The sequence below is a fragment of the Onthophagus taurus genome, chromosome 1, assembly GCF_036711975.1.
Source record: "Onthophagus taurus isolate NC chromosome 1, IU_Otau_3.0, whole genome shotgun sequence".
Taxonomy (NCBI): Eukaryota; Metazoa; Arthropoda; class Insecta; order Coleoptera; family Scarabaeidae; genus Onthophagus; species Onthophagus taurus.
The window spans coordinates 260,457-282,659 of NC_091966.1; the positions used below are offsets into that span (position 1 = coordinate 260,457).

The following is a 22,203-nucleotide window of genomic DNA, read 5'->3' on the forward strand; positions in this document are numbered from 1 at the left end:
ACGTTAGGTAACGTCACCTTAGCCTTTCAAAACAAGACCACCAAATAAAACAAACTATATTACTAATGTAAGTAGATACTAATAAGTCAGGACACCACAAGACTTAAACATTATCGAGGTGATGATTTGAGACGAAAATAATTACTTACCAGAGTGTATTTCCCGTGGCTTTGGAAGATTTGTTACACAAGTATGGGGACACATTAACACATTAGCTGGGTGTAAAGTTCCTTCTAAGAATTTCCTCTTTGTTTCTGATAAATGAATACCACCCAATGGGGTTTTTGGAAGATAATTTGGCGGAACTAAAGCCAAACAGTAAATTCCTACTTGATGAATTGAATCTACAGCTTGTAACACTCTCGACATCCATTGGAAAGACTAAAAAATAATTCAAAATTATTTTAGAAAAATCACTTAATGAAGGTATTTACCTCTTCTTCACTACAATCTGGTCTTTGTTCAGCAATAACACATATCCTCTCATCTCTAAGCACTCTAATACTGAAAACAGCGATGCGTCCTCTATAAATAAACTTCATTGGTTCAACAGCCAAAACGGTAGCAATGATATCATCAGCGTTGTGTTTACGGCCGGTTACTGTCATTAAACCATCACGCGATCCGCAAATAAAAACTAATCCTCCCGGTCCCAAGAAACCCAACAAACCACTCCTTGTGTATTCAGCGTCCGAGATCGGGTTGCCATCCGCCCCAAGGGGTTGTACTTTAAACGTGGAGTTGCTTAAACCTTGTAAACCCCAATATTGCGTACCAGTTGCTCCAGAATTTACACAAATTTCTCCAACTTCGTCGGTTTTACATAAATAGGCTGGACCTTCCATTTTGACTACGACGATTACGCATCCGGGCATCACTTGTCCACAGTCTTGGAGTGTTAAAGAGGTGAGGCTATTTTCTTGGTCGACGCGAACTACTCCGTAACTAAGAGCTTGCATTGATAAGACGCCACGACCTGTTGAATTAACGCCAGCTCGTCCTGGTCTTCTAACGGAGACTGTCATGACTTCGCTTGAACTGGCACATGGACATATGGCGTCTGGTCGGAGACCTTTGCTTTGAAAAACGGTTAAAAATTGATCGCAAGAACTTAAAGACCACGGGTTGGCACCGTCGGCTACTAATAACATTCGCAATGAATTCAAATTAATTTCTTTGTGATCTTTTGTAGCTAGCAATCCCCAATGAAGATCGCGCGACTTTACGACAGCCACTGTAGCTCTGTATTTTGTTATCATTTGCATCCAACTGGCGGGGTTTACTTTCATTAAAGCGTACGGTATATAGATGACGTGCATTCCATTTAATACGCTGGTCAAAACGGAATGCCAAAGTCCAACTTCTCGTTTAAAATCGAGAACGCACACCATATTCTCGCCTTCGGTATAATTACAGGCCATTGTTAATGTTCGGCAGTGGGAAATCATCGCAGTTCTTGTTATAGTTACACCCATTACTGAACCATCTCTATCTGTACTATATTCTACAAAAAATGTTACAAAAAAAATTCTTTACGAAAATGTTTTTCTTACCGATATAAGCAGGCGATTCATCAGTTAATTTTGGTGCGGGTGACCAATCTTTAGGAGTTCTAGCCAGATGTTCAGTAACAAACCATTGTAATTTAGGCCAGCCTTTAAATTGAACGATTTCTCCAGAAGGACTTTTAGGTAATCCCTTTAGACAAGCCTCTGAAGTTAACGCGACCTGTACGCCACAGCTGCCGAGCAAGAACCCGATTTGCAATGACCCAGCATCTCTCTTCGTTATAGGGACCTCGATGGGCACGGGAACGATTCCGGCTTGCACGCATCCATAAAACGCACAGAGAAAATTGATGGGATCGTTGTTCGGGTAGACGAGTGCGACGCGATCACCTGATTTGAGCGTTGTCTCGCCGTTCTTACTGAACTGCTTGCTAAGCAGGGCGTAAGCTATTTTGCACGAACGACTTAGAAGCTTGCCATACGAAAGGGTTGTAGTTAATTTTCCGTTTGGATCTAAAACCGTTGCTACGGGGGCTTTAAACGAACCAGAACCGTATCTGGATATAGCTGCTTCTAAATTTCTTGATAATCCTGATGCCACCACTAGTTGTTCACCTACTGCTGGTGTCATGTAACCACCTAAAAAATAAATTAATTAACAATGAATAATGTCTTTTAACTTCTGTTGCGAAATGTGCCAAGATTCTTAAGTTCTCTTCTTTGTAACGTGCATTTCAATAAAAACATGATTATTGATATATTTAGAATAATTTGAAAATTTCATGAGGTATGGGAGAACTAAGAGCCTATTAATTTGCGGATTTAAATAAATTAAACCCACACCCGCTAACAAAAACCATGTCGACATATTAACGACGAAATTATACGCTGTTCAATATCGAATAGTGCATGAATAGTTTTAATTATGCACATACATACATGGTCAATGTATTCAATGGAGTCTATGTGTGCTAAATTGTTTTACTATTACTTATTACCCAGGCGTGATTATTAAATTTTAATTACTACGGTGATATTGCGGTACATTATTATATTTTTTGATGCTGCAAATAGAATGAGTCTTCTCCCATTTTTATTGCTGTGTTCGTGTAGACCAGCCATGTCCAACTGGCGGCCCACGGGCCGCCTGCGGCCCGATTCCGATTTTTGTGCGGCCCGATAACAAAAAAAGGAAATCGCACAAATTAATATTTAAATTTTAATAATCGATAATACAAATAATTTTTATTACTTGGTCGAATGACGTTTTATAAAACTCCTATATCTTAATATATAAAAATGGAATCTTGTATGTATGTGGGTACCTATATACCGATTTTACTCGGTTATTCCTTGGCCGAATTTCACCAAATTTGGTAAACACATAGCTTAATATATTGGGAAGAACCTTTCATCTTAATTTTTTTGACACCGCCGCCGAGGTGTCGGCAATGACGATGTTAAAAAAATAATTTGCACAATAGCGAATCCCGATGTATGGCGTTTACGAATACAGTAAATACCCCGACTTACGTAGATTCGGAGATACCTACGTAACTGAGAATTTGTCCGTTTTGTCGGGTATTCCCCTGTTTCGCTCAAAAGTGGATTGAATCATAAAATTTTCTAGTCCCTTCAGTTTATGCGAGTTCTTCGTAGAGAGTTGATTAATCACAGAGTTGATAAACTTATTGTTTTAAAAAGGTTGTGAAAATAAAAGTAAGTAATATTTTATTTTAATTTGCAGTCCTACAAAAATTTATTCGTTTCTTTAATTATACCAGAATAAATAAAATTGTCCATAATATTGACGTGCGATGTCGGGTAGGAAGAAAAGAAAACTAGAAGATGAAAACAGACAATTTAAAAATAATTGGGAAGATGACTACTTTTTCTTGCAAGTAAAAAATAATGCTGTGTGCTTAGTTTGTCGTGAAACGATTACTGCTAAAACTTATAACATACGAAGACATTATGAAAAACATACGGAACTTTCTGTACTTTCTGGTGGTGAACGCAAGGCCAAATTACACTTACTTAAAGCTAACTTAAAGTCTCAACAAAATGTGTTTCAAAAACAAAATCAACAATCAAACGACATTGTCAGTACAAGTTTAAAAATTTCTCAAATTATTGCTAAAAAAATGAAACCTTTCTCGGATGGAGAATACATCAAAGAATGTTTAATTGCTGCAGCTGAAGATATTAGCCCGGAAAAAGTTCATATTTATAAACAAATAAGTCTGTCTCATCAAACTGTTGCACGTAGAGTTGATGATATTTCCAATGAAATTTCCCTAAACCTCAACGAACATACCAAACAATTTGTGTACTACTCATTAGCTTTGGATGAAACAACCGATATCAAGGATACATCACAACTTGCTATATTTATTCGCGGAGTTGATAATAAGCTGAAAGTAACAGAAGAACTCCTTGATCTTGTGAGTCTAAAGGATACAACAACGGGCAAAGATATTAAAGATGCTGTTCTAAAATGCGCGGAAGATCGACAATTAGATTTAAAAAAACTTATTGGTATTACAACCGATAGAGCACCATCAATGATAGGAAAAACATAGGAGCAGTTACTTTAATTTGCAAACATATTGAAAGCTTGGGACAAAATACATCATTTTTGGATTTATTTATTTGTCATTGTTTTTTACATATAGAAAATCTATGTGCTCAGTCATTAAATATGTCTCACGTGATGTCAGTTGTCATTAATATTATTAACAAAATAAAAAATAATTCATTAAAACACCGCCAGTTTCAAGAATACCTTCGCGAACTGGAGTCCGAGTACTGTGACCTAATATATTACGCCAAAATACGATGGTTGAGTCCTGGAAAATGTTTATTAAGATTTTGGAACCTCAGGGAAGAAATTAGAATTGTCATGAATGATAACGGCGAAGACGTTCCACAATTATACGATGAAAAATGGTTGTTGGATTTGTGTTTCTTAATAGATATCACAACTAAATTAAATGAACTAAATCAGAATCTTCAAGGAGAAAATAAATTAATTACGAATTGCTATCAAGACATAAAGACATTCATTGCTAAATTAAAATATTTTCAAAATCAACTGAAATCGAATAATGCCACACATTTCCCTCACTTAAATGATTTCGAAATGGAAAATAAACCCATTTCCGAATATTCGCATAATATTAAAGATTTGCTTGAGGAATTTGAAAAAAGGTTTGCCTACCTAGAAAAATTTGAACAAATGTTCAATATTTTTAATTGTCCATTTAATATTGATGTGAATTCAGCTCCAGGTTATTTACAACTGGAACTTATCGATCTGCAGTCCAACTCAGAAATGAAATTAAGGTTTGAGGACATCAATATAGTCGACTTTTATGGAAAATATATCCAGGAAGATAAATTTCCTAATTTGAAAAAATTAGCTATGTGTATTGTGGCAGCAAACGGCACAACATATCTCTGTGAGTCATTTCTTTCTAGATTAAAATTAGTCAAAACCAAAGACCGTAACAGGCTCACCGACGCAAATTTGACGAATCAGTTACGTTGTGCCACAACAAAATTAGAAGTTGATATTAAAAAAATTTCAAATAAAATAAATAAACAAGTTTCACATTAAATATCTGTTGTAATTTACTGAAATACCTATATATTATTGTGTATATCTGTGTACATGCTAGTTTGTGTATATGTATCTCATTTGAGCGCGAGTGTGCGCTAGAATTGAAATTTTCTTGTTCAGGTGGGTGGCGGCCCAGTGCCTTGTACATTCCTAAATTTTGGCCCGAAGAGTAATTTGGGTTGGACATGGCTGGTGTAGACTCTCTTTTCCAATCTGCAATTTTTATGTCGTTTGCTGGGCACCGGTTATATATTCTCTCTAATAGTTCATGCATTTCTTTTTTTCTTCGTCCGGTTGTTCATCTGTCGGTAATTAGGATTTTATAACATTTTATTATATAAACATAAAATTCCTGTAAATAAATACTAGTTACGTCTTGCGGTACAACGCAATTCTCAAATCGATTTAAACCAAGTTAGGACGTTCTGGGCAATCTAATCACGCACGGTAAAGCTACTGCATTGGCCCTCGGAAACTAGAACAAGCTCTTCCGCCCCTCAGACGTTAGGTACATTTTAACGTAAAAACCCCGCGGAGTCGCTGATTAACCGCTGTGCCAAGGGGCTACGGCGACGTCGCCCCACTTCTATCTCAACTCACCGAGCAAATAGAATAAAGTTGATAAGTAGATTGTTTACACTGAAACGGCGTTTTTAAAAATGCCTAGCGAGGTGTTGATCTTAAAATAAAGTTGATGAAGCGCACTAACTTTCTCGGTCGAAACATTTCCGAGTTTATTTGCCGTTTCTGAAACGGCTGTTAGGTTTTATTTATTTCGTGCCGGAAAGTTTTGCGGTATTTGAGTTTTTTGACTCATTAATTATTTTGTTTTTCTTACCTTCAGGTTTTGGAGCGTTGGGATCTTTTGGATTCGCCGCAATTTCTAATTCTATGTCGTCGTCTTCGTAAAACTCGGGTAACGGTCTTCTTTTGGGTCTTTTTAACGTATTCAATAGTTGCTGGATTTTCGCCGACACTTTCCACCTTCCGGTTCCTGTACTTATGGTATCGTCGGATGTTGAAGAGGCGTATCTTTGAACTCTATCGGCGGCTGTTGGTCTTCGACCACCTTGAGCGGTGTTATGAGTCACATCTGGTGGTTGAGAATCTAAACCAAAAAATTTAATAGATTTAATTTTTTGTCTAATAATAATAGTACTTACAAGGCCTCAAATTTTGTATAGCATCATTAATTTCGGTTATTTCTGTGCGATGTCCCAGTCGATGATCCCAATTAGTATACATTGGGGGTGGCATTCGCGGGCGGTGATGCATTGGTTGTGATGAAGGTGGTGATCCAGTACTGCTGGTGTCCGATAGAGGTGGAGGAGGAAGCATTTGGGGTGTGCTCCTATCCCGAATCTTTTCTTTTTCCGGGGTGCTTTCGACTGTCTCCTCGTTCACTATACTATCTTCATCCGATGATGATTCTATTAACAATACATAAGCAACTTAATATTTTTAAAGAACTCCTCGTTTAAATTGTTATTCTCGTTAAGTACTTAAATATTTATGTGCGTAACGATATTGTGTTGTTTTTGTAATTATTTGAACGCATTATCCATCATAAAACACAAATAGTATACTTAGTAGTAAGATAAATAAATATTTTAAGAAATCTATTTCGAAAACCATCTTTATGTCACACTCCTTTTATAGTTGCGACGTGTTTCGCAATAGAATAACAACACAATCATAAAAACGAACTTTTTTTTGATATTTTTTTCTTCCACCACGAATAAAAAATGGATAAATTAACCCAAATCTCTGCAGATATAAATTCAACGTGCGATCGCAAATTTTTATCTTCGTCGCAATGCGAGAGAGAAAGAAAAAACACACGCAAAGGGTAAATTACCGTAACTCAGAGGGTATGTGCCGAGGTTGTTCTTTTTTTTCACCACAGCCGCCCCGGGAGCATACGGTTCGAGTACCGAAACAAGTGCGCAACGCCGCTTTCATTTGTCACGCAAACAGACACTGATAAACGTATTGGACGGCGTTCGGAAAAAACTGGATGAAATCGTGACACGGAAGGGTAACAAATGACAGCGTTTGGACTTGTTGGCATATATGCGTATGCGTTTTTGTTTCTTTTTTGTAAAAAAAAATTAATTAACCTATTTGCATCATTCAGAAGAAATCATAAAGTGGTCTACATTTTGATTATATATACATATATGTATATGAATAGGACTAGTTTGTCATGGATATATTTTGGCTAGAAGGCAAAATTCTGCAAGCAATGCGAGGGACAGCCATGGGATCGCCAATTTCTACATGGAGATGTTACAAGAAGAAGCGTTAAACATGAGTCAGTGGAACAGTTAAAAACTATGGTTTCGTTACGTGGATGATATCTTTGTGACCTGGCAGCATGAGAAAGGGCGTCTCCAAAAGATCCTAGACCAACTGAACTCGCAACAACATGATCAAATTTGCCATAGATCGGACGGAAGCTGCTAAACAATTACATTTTCTGGATGTTTTGGTCATTAAGAAGACAGAATTAGAAACATTCGGGTTTAGCCGTCTTAAGAGACGTACGGTTAAACCCGAATGTTTCTAGTTTTAAATAATATAATAAATATTTTAACCTTTCGTCGGGCGCAACTGTTCAAATTGATACACGTGGAACAATTCGGCTTGGTATATTTGACCGCGAATCTCCAAATGTCTCTGGTTATTAATAGCTTTTTATTTTGCGACCCTCTACAATGTGAGCATTATAAATATTTCAAAATATTAAGTAAAAGCGAATTCTACGCATTTTGATACATTGCGGTCATTTGTGTTATCATTTCGAAAGTTATAATTTTATATTATAAGTGTCCTTTATTTCAAAAGTATTTTCTGTTACTCATAACATTTATATCACGATTGTTATTGCTGCCATTTAAGAATTTTATAATTGTGTTGACAGAAGAACGAAAACTGGATTCGGTACTTTACAGATTTATTTTATTGAACCTAACGCAACATAAAAGTCATAATACCTCGTGTGTTATAATAGTCAGTAATATAATAGTGAGTGATAGTAAGAATCATGTAAGTAAGAATCAATTTTATTTTTATTTTATATACAATAAAATACAGGGTGGTTCAGTTTTTAATCGGGAAACTTTACTAGGACGTAGTACTTGCCAAAATAACACAAGTTTTTTATATAAACATAGGGTCGCAACTCTTTTGTTTTCGAGCTATGAGCGATCAAAGTTGAGCTAAAAATTTACATTTTATTATTTATTTCGGCTATAAGTAAACCGAAGAATTTGAAATTTGGTATGTATTTACTACTGGTTAACATCTTGTTTTCTAGCATACCTTAAGCTTCCCTAGCGCCCTCTAAGGGGATGAAATTCACCACCCCCTTGGTTCTTTTTAGAAGAACTTTTTAACGCCATGGAGTATTAACATAAAAAAATATTGGTTATAAAGCTCATTCTTTAATGGTACTTTTTTGTCTGTTTAGTTTTTTTCCTAAAATTGATAGTTTTTGTGTAAAAAAATGGAATGTCGTGCCATGTACCGCCATGCTTAGCTAAAATTACTCTAAAAGTTGGCTTTGATTTTCAAAAAACAATTTATGTTTGTATTGAGACGAGCTGTTAGTTACGTTAAATCCTCTTAATTGTTCACAATTATTGAAAATATTTCTTGATTGTTATTAAGTAAAAGTATCATTATTTTTTTATTGTTGATCATTGTTTAAAAAACTAGGAAAAATTGATCATGCCACGATTATTTTCGACAGAAGAATACGCAGACATTCATTTTATTTATGGTTTTTGTGATGGAAATGCGGAAGCGGCATCTAGAGAATACGCTAGAAGGTTTCCTAATAGAAGATGTCCTGATCCTCAGGTATTTATCAATACACATCAACGTTTTCGACAATATGGTTTAAATACCCAGCAAGTACGAAATAATCAAAATAACAGAAACCAAAGAGCAATTTTAAACCTTTTTGATAATGACAGCACATTAAGCAGTCGCATAGCTGCTAGACTACTTCAAGCTCAAAATTTACGAGTCTCAAGAAGTACAATTTTACGAACTCTGAAGAAGGACCACAGGAAACCCTATCGTTTTCAACCTGTACAAAATTTAAGACCTGAAGATGGTCCTAAAAGAGTAACTTTCTGTAGGTGGTTTGTACAGTCTGTTGAACGTGACCAAAATTTTTGTAAGAAGATTTTGTGGACAGATGAAGCCACGTTTACAAGAAGGGGTGTCGTAAATTACCATAACTTACATAGTTGGGAGCATGAAAATCCCCATGCAATACGTCCAAAAACCTACCGAACAGAGTTTAGTTTTAATGTGTGGATGGGTGTCATTAATAATAACCTCTGTGGGCCTTATTTTTTGCCACCTCGTTTGAACGCACCGATGTTTTTAAATTTTTTGCAAAACGATTTGGCGGAATGTTTATCGGACGTTCCTCTAGGTGATCTGGAGCAACATTGGCTTCAGATGGATGGGGCACCATCGCATTACAGCGCTAACGTACGTGCATGGTCATAGACGGATAGGACGACTAGGTCCTGTCAATTATCAAGAGGCAAACCGAGGTCCCGTTGCCTGGCCACCAAGGTCTCCTGATCTTAACGTTTTAGATTTTTTTGTGTGGGGCTATATGAAAAATCTAGTTTACGCCGCTCCAATAAACACTCGGAAAGAACTGTTGGGAAAAATAAAAGACGCTGCTAACACTTTAAGGAACAATCCGTTTCAAATATTAGCAGCAGTTAATTCTGTTGTTACAAGATGCCAAAAATGCATTGATAACAATGGCATGCATTTTGAACAATTTTTAAATTAATTGTGTTTATTTTTGTAATGAGTTTTTTTGATAAATTTGTTTCATTTTGATTCTTAATTAGTTTTCTGTTTGTTTTTTAACATTTTTCTCTTGTAATTTCCATTTTTTTAGTATACTATTTAATTTATTATTAAATGTTACTTATCTTTTGAATGATTATTTTAACTTAAATTTAATTAAATTTTTTATTACTTTAATGAGAAAACAAGTCAAGAGACGAAATCGTAAATAATTTGTGTTATTGTGTTAGCCCAAAATCCTGGTAAGTTTACATCTTCCATAGCCAACTTAAAATTTTGTTTTTTATTTCTAGGTAGCGCTTTGCCGCGCAATGTAACATATTTTATTTTTTTACGCAAAAACTATCAATTTTAAGAGAAAAACTAAAGAGACAAAAAAGAACCACTAAAGAATGAGCTGTACAACCCATATTTTTTTCTATGTTAATATTGCATTGCGTTAAAAAGTTCTTCTAAAAAGAACCAAGGGGGTGGTGAATTTCATCCCCTTAGAGGGCGCTAGGGAAGCTTAAGGTATGCTAGAAAACAAGATGTTAACCAGTAGTAAATACATACCAAATTTCAAATTCTTCGGTTTACTTATAGCCGAAATAAATAATAAAATGTAAATTTTTAGCTCAACTTTGATCGCTCATAGCTCGAAAACAAAAGAGTTGCGACCCTATGTTTATATAAAAAACTTGTGTTATTTTGGCAAGTACTACGTCCTAGTAAAGTTTCCCGATTAAAAAGTGAACCACCCTGTATATGTATGTATGTATATAATTATATACATACATGTATATATTATATATATATTTTAGATCTTTAGAAAGCTAATCATGGTCAACCGTAAAAACAATTTTTTTTTAATAATCCTGATATCAGGAAGACAGAAAAAATATTATGGGAAGAAGAAAGTGTTAGCGAAAAAGAAGATTTTGGAAATGAAAGCGATAGGGATAAACCTGACGCTGTAGAAGCTGTAGAGGAGAATTCTGATACGGAACAAGAAGATTCTGAAGACGAAGTCGATTGTTTGTCAATAGAAAGCAATTAGTATTTTTTCGGTAAGGACAAAAAAACGAAATGGAGTATCAATCAACCAGCAAAAAGAATTCGAACAAAGAAGCATAACCTGCTTAGAGAGACTACATTATTAGTGGGCGTAACAAGATCAGCACGTACTCTTTTAGAATGTTGGAGCTGTTTAGTAACTGATGATATTTTGGAAACAATTGTGAAGTATACGAACCAGTATATTGAGGATATAAAATCGAAATTCCAACGCGATAGAGACGCCAAAATTGTCGATTTGGTTGAATTGAAAGCGTTCATTGGTCTCTTGTTCTTAGCTGGTGTTTTCAAGGCTAATAAACAAAGTTTAGAAGATTTGTGGGATTCTGAAGATGGCGTTGTACATACCAAAGAAAGGGAAATGTGTACTTCTTATTTCAACGCTTCATGAAGACAATTCAATCGATGCTGCTACAGGTAGTCAACAAAAACCATGAATAATAACATTCTACAACAGTACAAAAGGAGGTGTGGATACTGCCGATAAATTGTGCGCCTCATATAATTTTGCAAGGAATATAAGACGATGGCCAGCTGTAGTATTCTTTGCCATGCTGAACGTTACGGACATAAATGCACTGGTAATTTGTTTTGAGAATAATCAAAAATTTATTCGCAGAAAAATGTTCCTCAAAAGGTTTGCACACTAGTCAGTTTTACCCCAATTGAAGCGAAGAAGTCAGCAAACTCTGGGAATGCCTAAAGATATGCAAGAAAGATTGAAACGTTTTCAATCTACCGATGGTAACGAGGAAGATACTCAAAACAGAGAACAACGATTGATGGTGGTGCTGTCAAAAGGAAATGGTGCGAGGACTGTAATTTTCCAGCGAGTAAACGACGATTGACAAAATACGATTGCAAAAATTGTCATAAATTAATATGTTTATCACATATTCAGACATTTTGTCATAGTTGTGCTCAAAGCTTATTACTAGTTGTACAGCCAGCAAATATCTCGAGCATCATCAAATGAGTGATAAACGTTTTCGCTTTCATAGATTCATTTTTGTTTGCTGATCTTTCTGTTTATTGTTATTGTTTTGTTACGATTATCTCAGTTATACTGTTAATAAATTATTAATAATGTTTCAATAAATAATAAGAGTAAAAATTTTGATTTATTGTATTTAGAATATCATAACCATAAATATAATAATAAAAATGTATAAAATAATATTTAGTCAGCTTCATAACATAGTAAACACATTGTGATCATTTTGATACATTGCGCCCGATATGATACTTTTTTGCATTGCGCCCGACGAAAGGTTAAACACTTCGAACTTGTTACTGAAGTAGTTTTATAAAAAAAGTAGTGTAATAATTATGTAAGTAATTAAAAATTATTATTTCTATACAAACCTGAATCATGTCTATCCCTGTCTGGACTTTTAGCCATAACAGATGTTCTTTTCGATGGCATTGGTAAAGATGGTTTGTGCCTGTTTTGCATCGCCTGAGCAAGGGCTTGTTGAACGGCTTCTTGGCGCACCTCTAAACCACCAAAACAAGAAAAAATGTAAGCATCAAAACATCAAAATAATAAACGATAAAGTGCGATAATGATAAAAAACATAACACACATAACGGCATACCATCACCAAATTATTATAATATTACAAAGCGAAATAATGTATTAATTTTTTTTTATTCTTAAATGTTTATATCGACGCTACGCAAGATCAATATGCAGGCAGCAAAAAAACATTCCAATGCAAGATATCCTAAAAAACATAACTGGTATGTAAGGGTTACAACGGCGGACGGTGTGAGAAGTGGGTATTAAAGAAGAAGAACCAAAGAAGATACTCGTAGAAAACGGATGAATAAGTAAGGAATGGTGTGTTTTTTTTTAGTAAGACGAAAGAGACGAACGGGGGCGGGCGGCATCCATTCTTCATGTCCGCTGCGCCCCTTTCCGGATCGACCGTAGTGCCCCTTACCTGAGTGGTAGCGACTCTCGTTTCTGGTGAGCCTCCGGTTGCCCCTTCGAACCGCCCTCGCGGCGGGGCTGGCGCCCTTATTTTCGGCGACGGCGCCCACGCCCGACACATCTACATGCATAAAATAACAACACTGAGCATGCCGAGTACACAGCGACAACGAAATGTACATAAATAATAACTGGGAAAGGTTATGTTAGGTTTAGAATTTTCCGAGAAATATGCTACATGGATGATAGCTGTACGTGTAGAAAATTTAGTTTCAGCCCTACGATGAGGCACTTATTAGGTAACATCGTGTCATAGCTACCGGAAATTAAGGTAAAAGGGGCGAGATAAAGCAGCTTCTTCTTCGGCGAATTTCTTGCATCTTCATATACAGTAAAATGTAAATGTTACGTTCCTTTCATTACCCTTTAAATTCTTACTATTTCATTTAATATTCACTTTTTATAAAAAACATCAATTTTCTTTACACTTCTTATTACATTCACTAGGTAGTCAAAGTAAAAGTTAAAAAACAATGAACCACTTAATCCTCAAATCAAAAAAAGAAAAAAAATTATGGTATCCAACTTTTTCATTACCCCTGTAACTTAAAGAACTTAATTTTATTAGAGAAAAATTAAAGAAACGTCAAAGCAAAAAATAAAATTTTATAGTTTTAAAATGAAAAGATTATTGTAAAAGAAATTTTAGAATATACAGGTGTCTCGCAACGATTGTACAATACTGCATCAGCGTATTCTCTGATCGAAAACAGACAAGAAAAGTCTAATAAACATAGGTCCGAAAATGGACCAATTTCGAGATATTCAAAGTTTTAGTTTCATAAGCTGACCTATTGTAAACATCATTAATTCTAACGATTTAGATGCAGTAACTATATGATTACCATGGTTACGATGGTTAAGATAAAGTTGAATAAATAATAAGATAATATGAACTTCTAATGCGTTTATAGATACCAGGAATTTGTTTTACTGTGTCAAATGCGTTACTAATTTTATTCTTCAAATCCTGCACATTTTGAACGTCTTCAGTATAAACAATTTGTTTTAAATGTCCCCAAAACCAAAAATCTAACGGATTTAAATCTGGTGAACGAGGTGGCCCTCCTCGGCCAATCCACTTATTGCCAAATCTGTTATTTAAGTATGCTCGAGTAGCGCGTGCATAATGTGCTGGTGCTCCATCGTGCATAAAGTAGCAATCTTCTAGAATTTGTTGAGGTAATTCATCAAATGCCTCTGTAAGGTCATTTTGTAAAAAATGTACGTAGACATCGGCTGTCAATCTCTTTGGAAGAAAAAATGAACCTAATAACTGATCACCTATAACTCCAGCCCATACATTAACACTGAATCGCCACTGTTGATGAGTTTCTAGTATTGCATGGGGATTTTCATCGCTCCAAACGTGCGCATTATGAATATTAAAAATTCCGCTTTGAGGAAATGTTGCTTCATCCGTAAATACAATGTTTATGGGAAAGTCGACGATTACTACCTCTTCCTGTATGGCCCACCTACAAAAAATCTCTCTTTTTTCGCCATCATTTTCTGTTAGAGCTTGAACGGTGTTGTAATGATAAGGATAAAGCAACTGCTCCCTTAAAATGCGGTGAACGGTTGTTTTGTTAATGTTTTCTTGTGCAGAAATTCTTCTAATGCTGGTTGAGGCATTTTCATCGACTCTTCTCAAAACTGCTTCTTCTTATTCCACCGGCCTTGTGTAATGTCTCTCCGTGGAATGGCTGTGGGTTACGCTTCCCGTTTCTTTTAATCTGAGAAATAATCTGCTAAAGGTGTGACTATTAGGCAATCGTCTGTTCGGGAACCTTTGCGCGTAATGACGAGCTGCTAACGACGCATTTCCATCAGCTAGTCCGTAACAATACACCATATCCGCCATCTCTTCCTTGGAGTAATTAATAGGAGCCATACTTAATAGTTTTATTAAATTAAATAGTAAAATAATAATTTCGTGAAGTATTATTATTTTTTTTTGATTAGACAACTTATCGTAATCATAGTAACGACTTAATTATTATAAAAACAAATTTAAATTCATGATGTTAACAATATCAACTTATGAAACTAAATCTTTGAATATCTCGAAAATGGTCCATTTTCGGACCTATGTTTATTAGGCTTTTTATGTTTATTTTTGATCATAGAATACGCTGATGCAGTTTTGTACAATCGTTGCGGGACACCCTGTATATTGTACCGCTTCTCTACTTTCGAAAACTTCGCACATTCTTCTTTATAATTCTCTTAATGCAGTTAAAAGGCCATTTATTTCCGCATAATAAATCGTTTATCACACATCTTGGTGCTTATAACACATATTAAATTGAAGGTACGTATCCTTTAACAATGAAATATGATGTAATAGTATTTATAATGTTTTTTAGTTTTCTCATAAATTGTTTCTTTTCACACAATAGAACTAGTTTCTTGCAATAACATTTTTATTTGTATAGATATAAATTTGACTTGTGCTTGAATTGGATCACCATTTTTCAAACTCTTTTCAGTACAGAATCAACATGACATGTATATTCCTCCGGTATTACAACCCTTGGTGGGTTGACTGCTCAATCATCTTCTTTCATTCAGTCCTCTAACCAAACAACTGTTTCCACCTTCTAACTCCAATTTTCCTCAAATCTTCCTCCACATCATCCATCCATTTTCTTCTCAGTCTGCCCCTTGATCTTCGACCCACTGGTCTTCAGCCTGCAAATGCCCTTATGTTTCCATGGAACATTTCGTTCAAATGTACACTTCAAATCATCTCTAAAATGAACTGCGTAACATCTGCGACTAAAGAAAAATTCTTAGGATTTTAATCACCAGAGAAGTTTAGCGCAGATACGATAAGCATCACGATTCTAAACGCACTATCTAATTTTCAATTGGACATGATCAAAATTGTGAGTCTTGAATTTGATTGATGTGTAACAATTTGATTCCAAATCTAGAGTGAAACGCAACTACCAGAACAAAAACCTTATCAGCTACATTTTATAGCTTCGTGATCAAATTTCATTGTCGTCATGGACATAATTCTTCTTTTTCTTTGGGTTCGCTCAATGTTCGTTTTGAATATCATCCTGGATATGATAACTTTATTCCGGGCTATTCTGAATAATTCGGTGGTAGTTTTGAGAACCATTCGAAAACTACACCATAGAAAAACACCGAGAAAATATAACATCTGAGGAATCTGACTTTTGAACAGTTTAGTCATTGCCTTCTCTATTCTGCTCCGTATCTCCTGATATTGGTTCCAGTTCTCATTAATGACGGACCCCACGTAGGCGAACTGTCATCTGCTAACAGTCTTCTGACAAACGACCATGAACTTGGTCTTATTGCTATTAATCTCTCGTATTGGCTAATGACGTCGCTTATTTTGTTCACTAGTTCTTGTAAGGTTTTTCTGTGGTCAGTGAATACCACGTTATGGTCGGTATGTGTTACATCAGCAAAAAGCTATAATTAAGTTAACCCTATATAAACACCTTTCATAATAACTTTAAGTTGTTATAAATAAAGTTTTATTTTTATTAATGTTTTATTCAAAAAAATGTAAAAGGAATGTAACTTTTACATAAGAACTGCACAAAAATGACTATAATCAATAATCACATGCCGAAAAAAAAAATTGTTGCCTACAACATCAATGAATTATAAAAAATAATAAAATTAAAGAAAAGAAATGAAATAAAAAATGTTTTCTTAAATTTTTGTTTTGAATTGTTTTGTTAACGTGCACTCAAACCTGAGTGGTATCTTTTCTCGTTGTGCGTGACACGTCGTTGCGTACGGCGTCTGGTGTGCTGCTTTGGTCCGGCAACATTATTGCCGTTGTCGTTGCTGTCTTCGTGTGGGGCTCCGACGCCGCCACCGCCACCACCACCACCAATGCCCCCGGCTACGTCACGGCACAAAAACAAAGAGAGGACGAAACGGTGAAAAAATGTCGGTGTGGATATCATACAAAGGAAGACAGTCAAAATATACCGTCATTAAACACAAAGGATATAGAAAAATATCAACCAACCGCAGTTAACTCATTAAAACCAAATCTGTAAAACCAATTAGACAAAAGAGATAGCGAAATTATTGTCGGTTACTTATTTTGCTTTTTGCGGTTTACAAACACGTTATCTTTATGGTTTACGATCATTAATAACGCGATGGTGTAACGGGTTGAATTGTTCAATTTAAAGATGTCTTTAAGTATCAGTTAATAACCTATAATGTTTAACATCTATTCTGATGGTAATCAGCTAGAATTAACTTTTGACTTACTTGTGTTTTGTTTGGGTACATATGGAGCAAGCAGTCTTGTGCGTTTCTTCTCATAACCCTTTTGTGTAATGTCACCTGAAATAAAAATTAATAAAATGAGAAATCGGTAAAGTTCTCGATGGTATAGCTTCTTAGAAATTCATGAGCAATCCTTAGAAACTAGTCGACGGGTTGGAAGTAATTAAGGAAATCAGGACGGAGGCACAACACAGGAAATCTAGTTAAAAAACGTAACCCTCCCCAACCTCAAATTGTTCATCTTAAATTTACTGCCTTCTTTATATTTTGTAGATTAATTCAATCTCTTTTAATGAAATTTAAAAATGTTAATATCAATTAGTTTGTATTTTAGATGCTTTTAAATTATATTAGGCGGAATTTTGATGGCCCATTAACTATTTGGGATAGGGTTTCTACCTAAATCAAATTACACATTATTTGACATACATTATCCATTACCACAGGAAATTGAACAGAGGCAACGAAATGTGATAAATCGAATTAATTTTGGCACGGTGATGTTTATTGACCGAAGAATAACGGCGAGATGGAACGAGTGGGAACAAATGACGTTTGAAATTGTTGTTCGATTAATACCGACTGATGTAATTTGCTGTTGGTATCTATCTGTTTTCATTTTATCTTCTATCAATATCAACGTAAATTACAGTAAGAAGTTTATTATAAAACTATTACATATGTTACATATATTTTAACTATTAATAGACTTTTAGTGAAGTTTATGAAGTCTTTGGTGTTTTATAATAGCTACTGCGCGAAATAAATTGCTATTACAATTAACTTATTTTGTATAAGGAAATTTTTTAGAAAACGACACAACTTTAGAAAACAAAAAAGATGGTATATCACTACTTGAAAATATTGTGTCGTTGGTTTCTTATAAAGTACAGAAAGGTCTTCATTTTAAGCCTTTCCAAATTTCAAAAGATGTTTGTTGAAAAAAATTACAACCATTTCTATTGACGTCAATAAATACATATATTTTTTGACCATTCAATCTTTTAAATTAAATATCTTGCGAGCGAACAAAATCGAACAATTGTAGCTAACATTTTTTTATTGCTGAAGGTATGGTGTACATAGCATAAGAAAGAAATCTTGCGCCAACGTGCGCCTTAACCAAAAAATTGGCAGTCAAAGATTACTTAACACATAATTGTGGATTTTATTTATCAAGAAGCAAAAAACAAACAAGTACGCAGATTTAGAGAGTGTCACACAAGAAAATGTGGTAGACTTCAAACAAATGAAGATTTATTTAAAAGACTATTACTGAGCTCCGATCCATTTATTAGTAACTTTTATAAAGAATATTCAGAAAGATATAAAAATATGAATGAAGACATGAAAAATTTACTTATACTGGACAAATCTCTAGAAGAAAAGGAAGGTAAAGAAGAAGATGATGATGATGAAGAAAGTGAAGAAGAAAACAATAATGATGAAGAAGTAAATATTGAGGAACAAGATTTAGAAAATGAAGAAGACTCACACAAATTGAGATAAATTTTGTTATGTTGGTGAATATAACAAAATATTTTATATTATCTCGAATAATTTGAAATGTATGTGGACTATCTCAGTATCATGGGAAAATTCTACTATAAGTAGGCTGCAAACTTACGTATTATGGTCTCCAATATCACTTCAAATTAAGAGCGATGAGTTTATTCTCGAATAGTTCTTAAAACATTTTTAGTAAAAGCTAAGTAAAATTGAGCTATCTAACCAACTAATTCTGCCAATTAATTTTGCCACAATTTTATCAAATTCCATTTCTGAAAAAATATGGGGCGTTCCATTTAAAATGTTCGAATTTCTTACCATTGAATATGGAGAAACGATAATTCAATTTTTGACCACCCTGTATAAGATACTTTAATACAACAAATGACAATCTGTTTGACAACATCTCAAGAGTAATCGTGCCAATTTAGAGCTTTTTTGAATGAGCGTTGGCTGAGATATAAGGTTTTAAAGAGCATAAAGTAATTTGCCAAAGAAAAACTTAAAAACAAAATAACTCGAAAACGAAAAATGGTAGGTACCAATAACTTTTATCAAAGTCAACTTATTTTGTCGAATATAATTAAAAGGTGCATTAAAAACTATAGCATTCCATTTAAAATAACGAAGTTGTGGTCTACATCCGGTAGACCGGAAGTGGCGGCCATCTTGAAAGTATTTTAGATCAAAAGCTTCGAATGAACAATCCATGTTGTCAAAATTTCAAACCGCTACGAATAGTGGTACCTAAAAAAGTTCTAACGAACCAGTTGCGTGAGACATCCGGTATAGGTCCTCTATAAAACAATTTAGATAGGAATTTGCGATCACGTAATTACACAAAAAAATGTGAAGTAATATATGTCTAATGTTTTGCACAAAATTTTATAGTAATATTCTTCTTTAAAGTCCTAATTTATATGAAAAGAAAATGAGTATGAATTTAAATAAAGTACTGCTTGCGTAGTACTACTTCCGGTTGACGAATTTAATTCAAATTTTGACAGAACATTACCCTTTTGGTCTTATAATCATATGCCAAGTTTCATAAAGATAGCTAATTGCTAACACCAAAATAATATTTTTGATCGGGTTTTCTTACCGCTCGGACCACTGTGCGTCGTGTTCGTACAAAGTGACGTCATTTTTAGTATCGGGCCGATGGGATAGATGGCGTTATATTGCGTTATATTATGTAGATATCTACTTTATCTTGGCAGTTTAAATTAATAAATATTTTAGGATTTAAGTAGTCGTTTCGTCAATTTGTTTTTCTACTGTTTTCTAAGTTGTTTGTCAAGTTTGTTAGTGTTTTGATGCGGCTTTGTGTTTGATAGTAAATTTTAAAGAAATTTACGAAATTTTATTCGTGGTAAGTACATTTGATATACTTTGTTTTATTTATTTCATATTATTATATTATGATCTCCAGTTTCATAATAAATTTTTAAATATAAGTTGCCCTTAAAATAATATGGAAACTAATGCTCATAAAAAACCTCTGAAATTTAAACATTGATTATGGAACTGGATTAGGTATTTGTAAAATAAATATATATGCATCTTATTTTCTTGTAGCAGAAAATGTCAAAAAGTTGCGCCATTAGTGGATGCGTACAAAGGTATCGAAGTTTCTACCGATTTCCAAACCCACAAATGTATCCAGAAATATATCAAAGGGTTTTATGTTGTGTGCGAGAAAACCTGCTTCAGTGTGAACACTTGAGGGTTTATAATAATTTTCGAGTTTGTGATAAGCCTTTTCGACGAGAGGATGTTGGACGTAACAACAAATTGTTAGTATGTGTATAAAATTATCAAAATGTTGTTAGGACTGAGGCATATTTTTTTTCACATGTAGGATATCAGTACTTAGAAGTCAGTACTTCAAGTGCTTCGAATAACACGCCCCCTACTCCACATGCAGATATGGGACTTTAGGTTGCTTCAACATCCACCAGTGCAATCTCATTGGAGACTTCAGGTAAGAAATTATGTGTTTTATAAATCGTTTATTTTGAAAAGCTCTGGTTAAATTACCTATAATGGCATATAACTCTTAATAAGAGTTATTTATTAATAAACGAAACATCATTCAAAAAACATTTAATTTCCCTTTTATTACAAAAGAATGTAGTATAATTTTTTTAAAGTTTGATTTCATATTACAGCGTAACCCCGCTTAATGGGAAAACAGCGTTAATCGGGATCATTATTGGATATTTTTTGACAGCTAAACAAAGGGAGAGTTTATTGGAGGAAGTTGGTGTCCACAAACAAGACGACTTATCACCAAAAGCCCAACATTTATACAGGAAAGCAGTGATGTATAAGAGGAAATTCCAGCGCCAGAGTATAACATCCTAAAGAAATAAAAGAAAATTGTTACCAAAGAGACAACTTTTTAAGCAGTCAATTTCAAGTTTAGACAGACTAAAACAATCCTTTTTTTTTGAGCCAATATGACAACGAAGGAAGAAGGTTGCAGGGGAGGCGTTATACACTTGATGACAAAATATTGGCATTACATTTAATGCTACAAAAGGAGGAATAAACTGTGAGGAATAAACAGATTAACACCGTATTTTTAACATCTTTTAACAAAGTTATTTTGACCTATTAGCCTATTAGAATTTAGTTAAATTTACCACTTTTTCGCGGTAATATTTCATCTTATATCGAAAGAGTTAAATCATTAGATCATTACACATTGTTTATAGTTATTGTTCTTTTATATTAAAATAAGACTTTATGGTTATGATAATAATTTTAATAAAAAGATTATTAAAATCCACAAATGTCTTTATTTTTTTTATTTAATTCCACACAAAAAAATTAGAAAATTTAAATTTAAGATTTATCACGTTAGCCGCTATTTAATATTAGTAATGGGCCGAGCCGTTCGGAGCGCTGGTGCCGTGTACAAAAATTTTACGTAAATGTCACATCTATATAAGTTATCTATGTATATTATGTTGCGAATCCATGTTGCAAGTCATTTCATTAAAAAAAAGGTTTACTTCCTGCCAACACCACGAAAACTGACACTACTTGTTCGAATTGATCGTCTGCCATCTTGGTGCTAACTGCAGAGTTCGATTTTCAGATCGTTTCCACGACATGTCGGTTGCCGACAAGTAACTATAATCTGTTTTTTATTTAAATCAATTGTCAAAGTGTCGTCAAGTTGGTATTGAAAGTAAAAGCGCATGTCGTGACTTTTACTTTAATTGTGTGCCACCACTGTCTATCAAATTTGTTAAGATTGATTAAAAAACAATTTTCATATAATTTTTTTGCTGCTAAATCTACCATAAAAATGTTAAAAAAGGGTACAACGGGATGTCAACTGTCTAAACGCGAAAAAAACTCTA

General features: G+C 34.3%; 2 protein-coding genes and 1 long non-coding RNA gene across 16 annotated transcripts in view; 2 read left to right on the forward strand and 1 right to left on the reverse strand.

Moving 5' to 3' along the window:
• The window catches only part of LOC111425167 (disco-interacting protein 2), a 144,887-nt gene that overhangs the window by 13,942 nt on the left and 108,742 nt on the right, over positions 1–22,203 (reverse strand). For 7 of the 14 annotated variants that reach the window (XM_023059049.2, XM_023058974.2, XM_071201433.1 and 4 more), the window contains 9 exons: positions 17,303–17,377; positions 16,770–16,922; positions 12,978–13,088; positions 12,397–12,528; positions 6,294–6,560; positions 5,969–6,238; positions 1,554–2,147; positions 435–1,504; positions 150–381 (listed from right to left, as the gene is read on the reverse strand). In XM_023059049.2, the coding sequence (XP_022914817.1) occupies positions 150–381; positions 435–1,504; positions 1,554–2,147; positions 5,969–6,238; positions 6,294–6,560; positions 12,397–12,528; positions 12,978–13,088; positions 16,770–16,922; positions 17,303–17,377 (2,904 nt within the window). The remainder of the gene's footprint in view (positions 1–149; positions 382–434; positions 1,505–1,553; positions 2,148–5,968; positions 6,239–6,293; positions 6,561–12,396; positions 12,529–12,977; positions 13,089–16,769; positions 16,923–17,302; positions 17,378–22,203) is intronic. The other 7 variants (XM_023059055.2, XM_023059003.2, XM_071201442.1 and 4 more) reach the window with 3 other exon arrangements.
• On the forward strand, positions 3,077–4,382 carry LOC111425206 (general transcription factor II-I repeat domain-containing protein 2-like). The gene is made up of 2 exons (XM_023059080.2): positions 3,077–3,227; positions 3,293–4,382. Exon 2 carries the CDS (start codon positions 3,326–3,328, stop codon positions 4,088–4,090), a length of 765 nt encoding a protein of 254 aa, XP_022914848.2. The 5' UTR covers positions 3,077–3,227; positions 3,293–3,325; the 3' UTR covers positions 4,091–4,382.
• Positions 19,825–21,456, forward strand: LOC139432719 (uncharacterized). Its single transcript, XR_011642421.1, has 3 exons — positions 19,825–20,201; positions 20,408–20,813; positions 21,001–21,456. It is a non-coding gene; the product is annotated as an uncharacterized lncRNA (long non-coding RNA).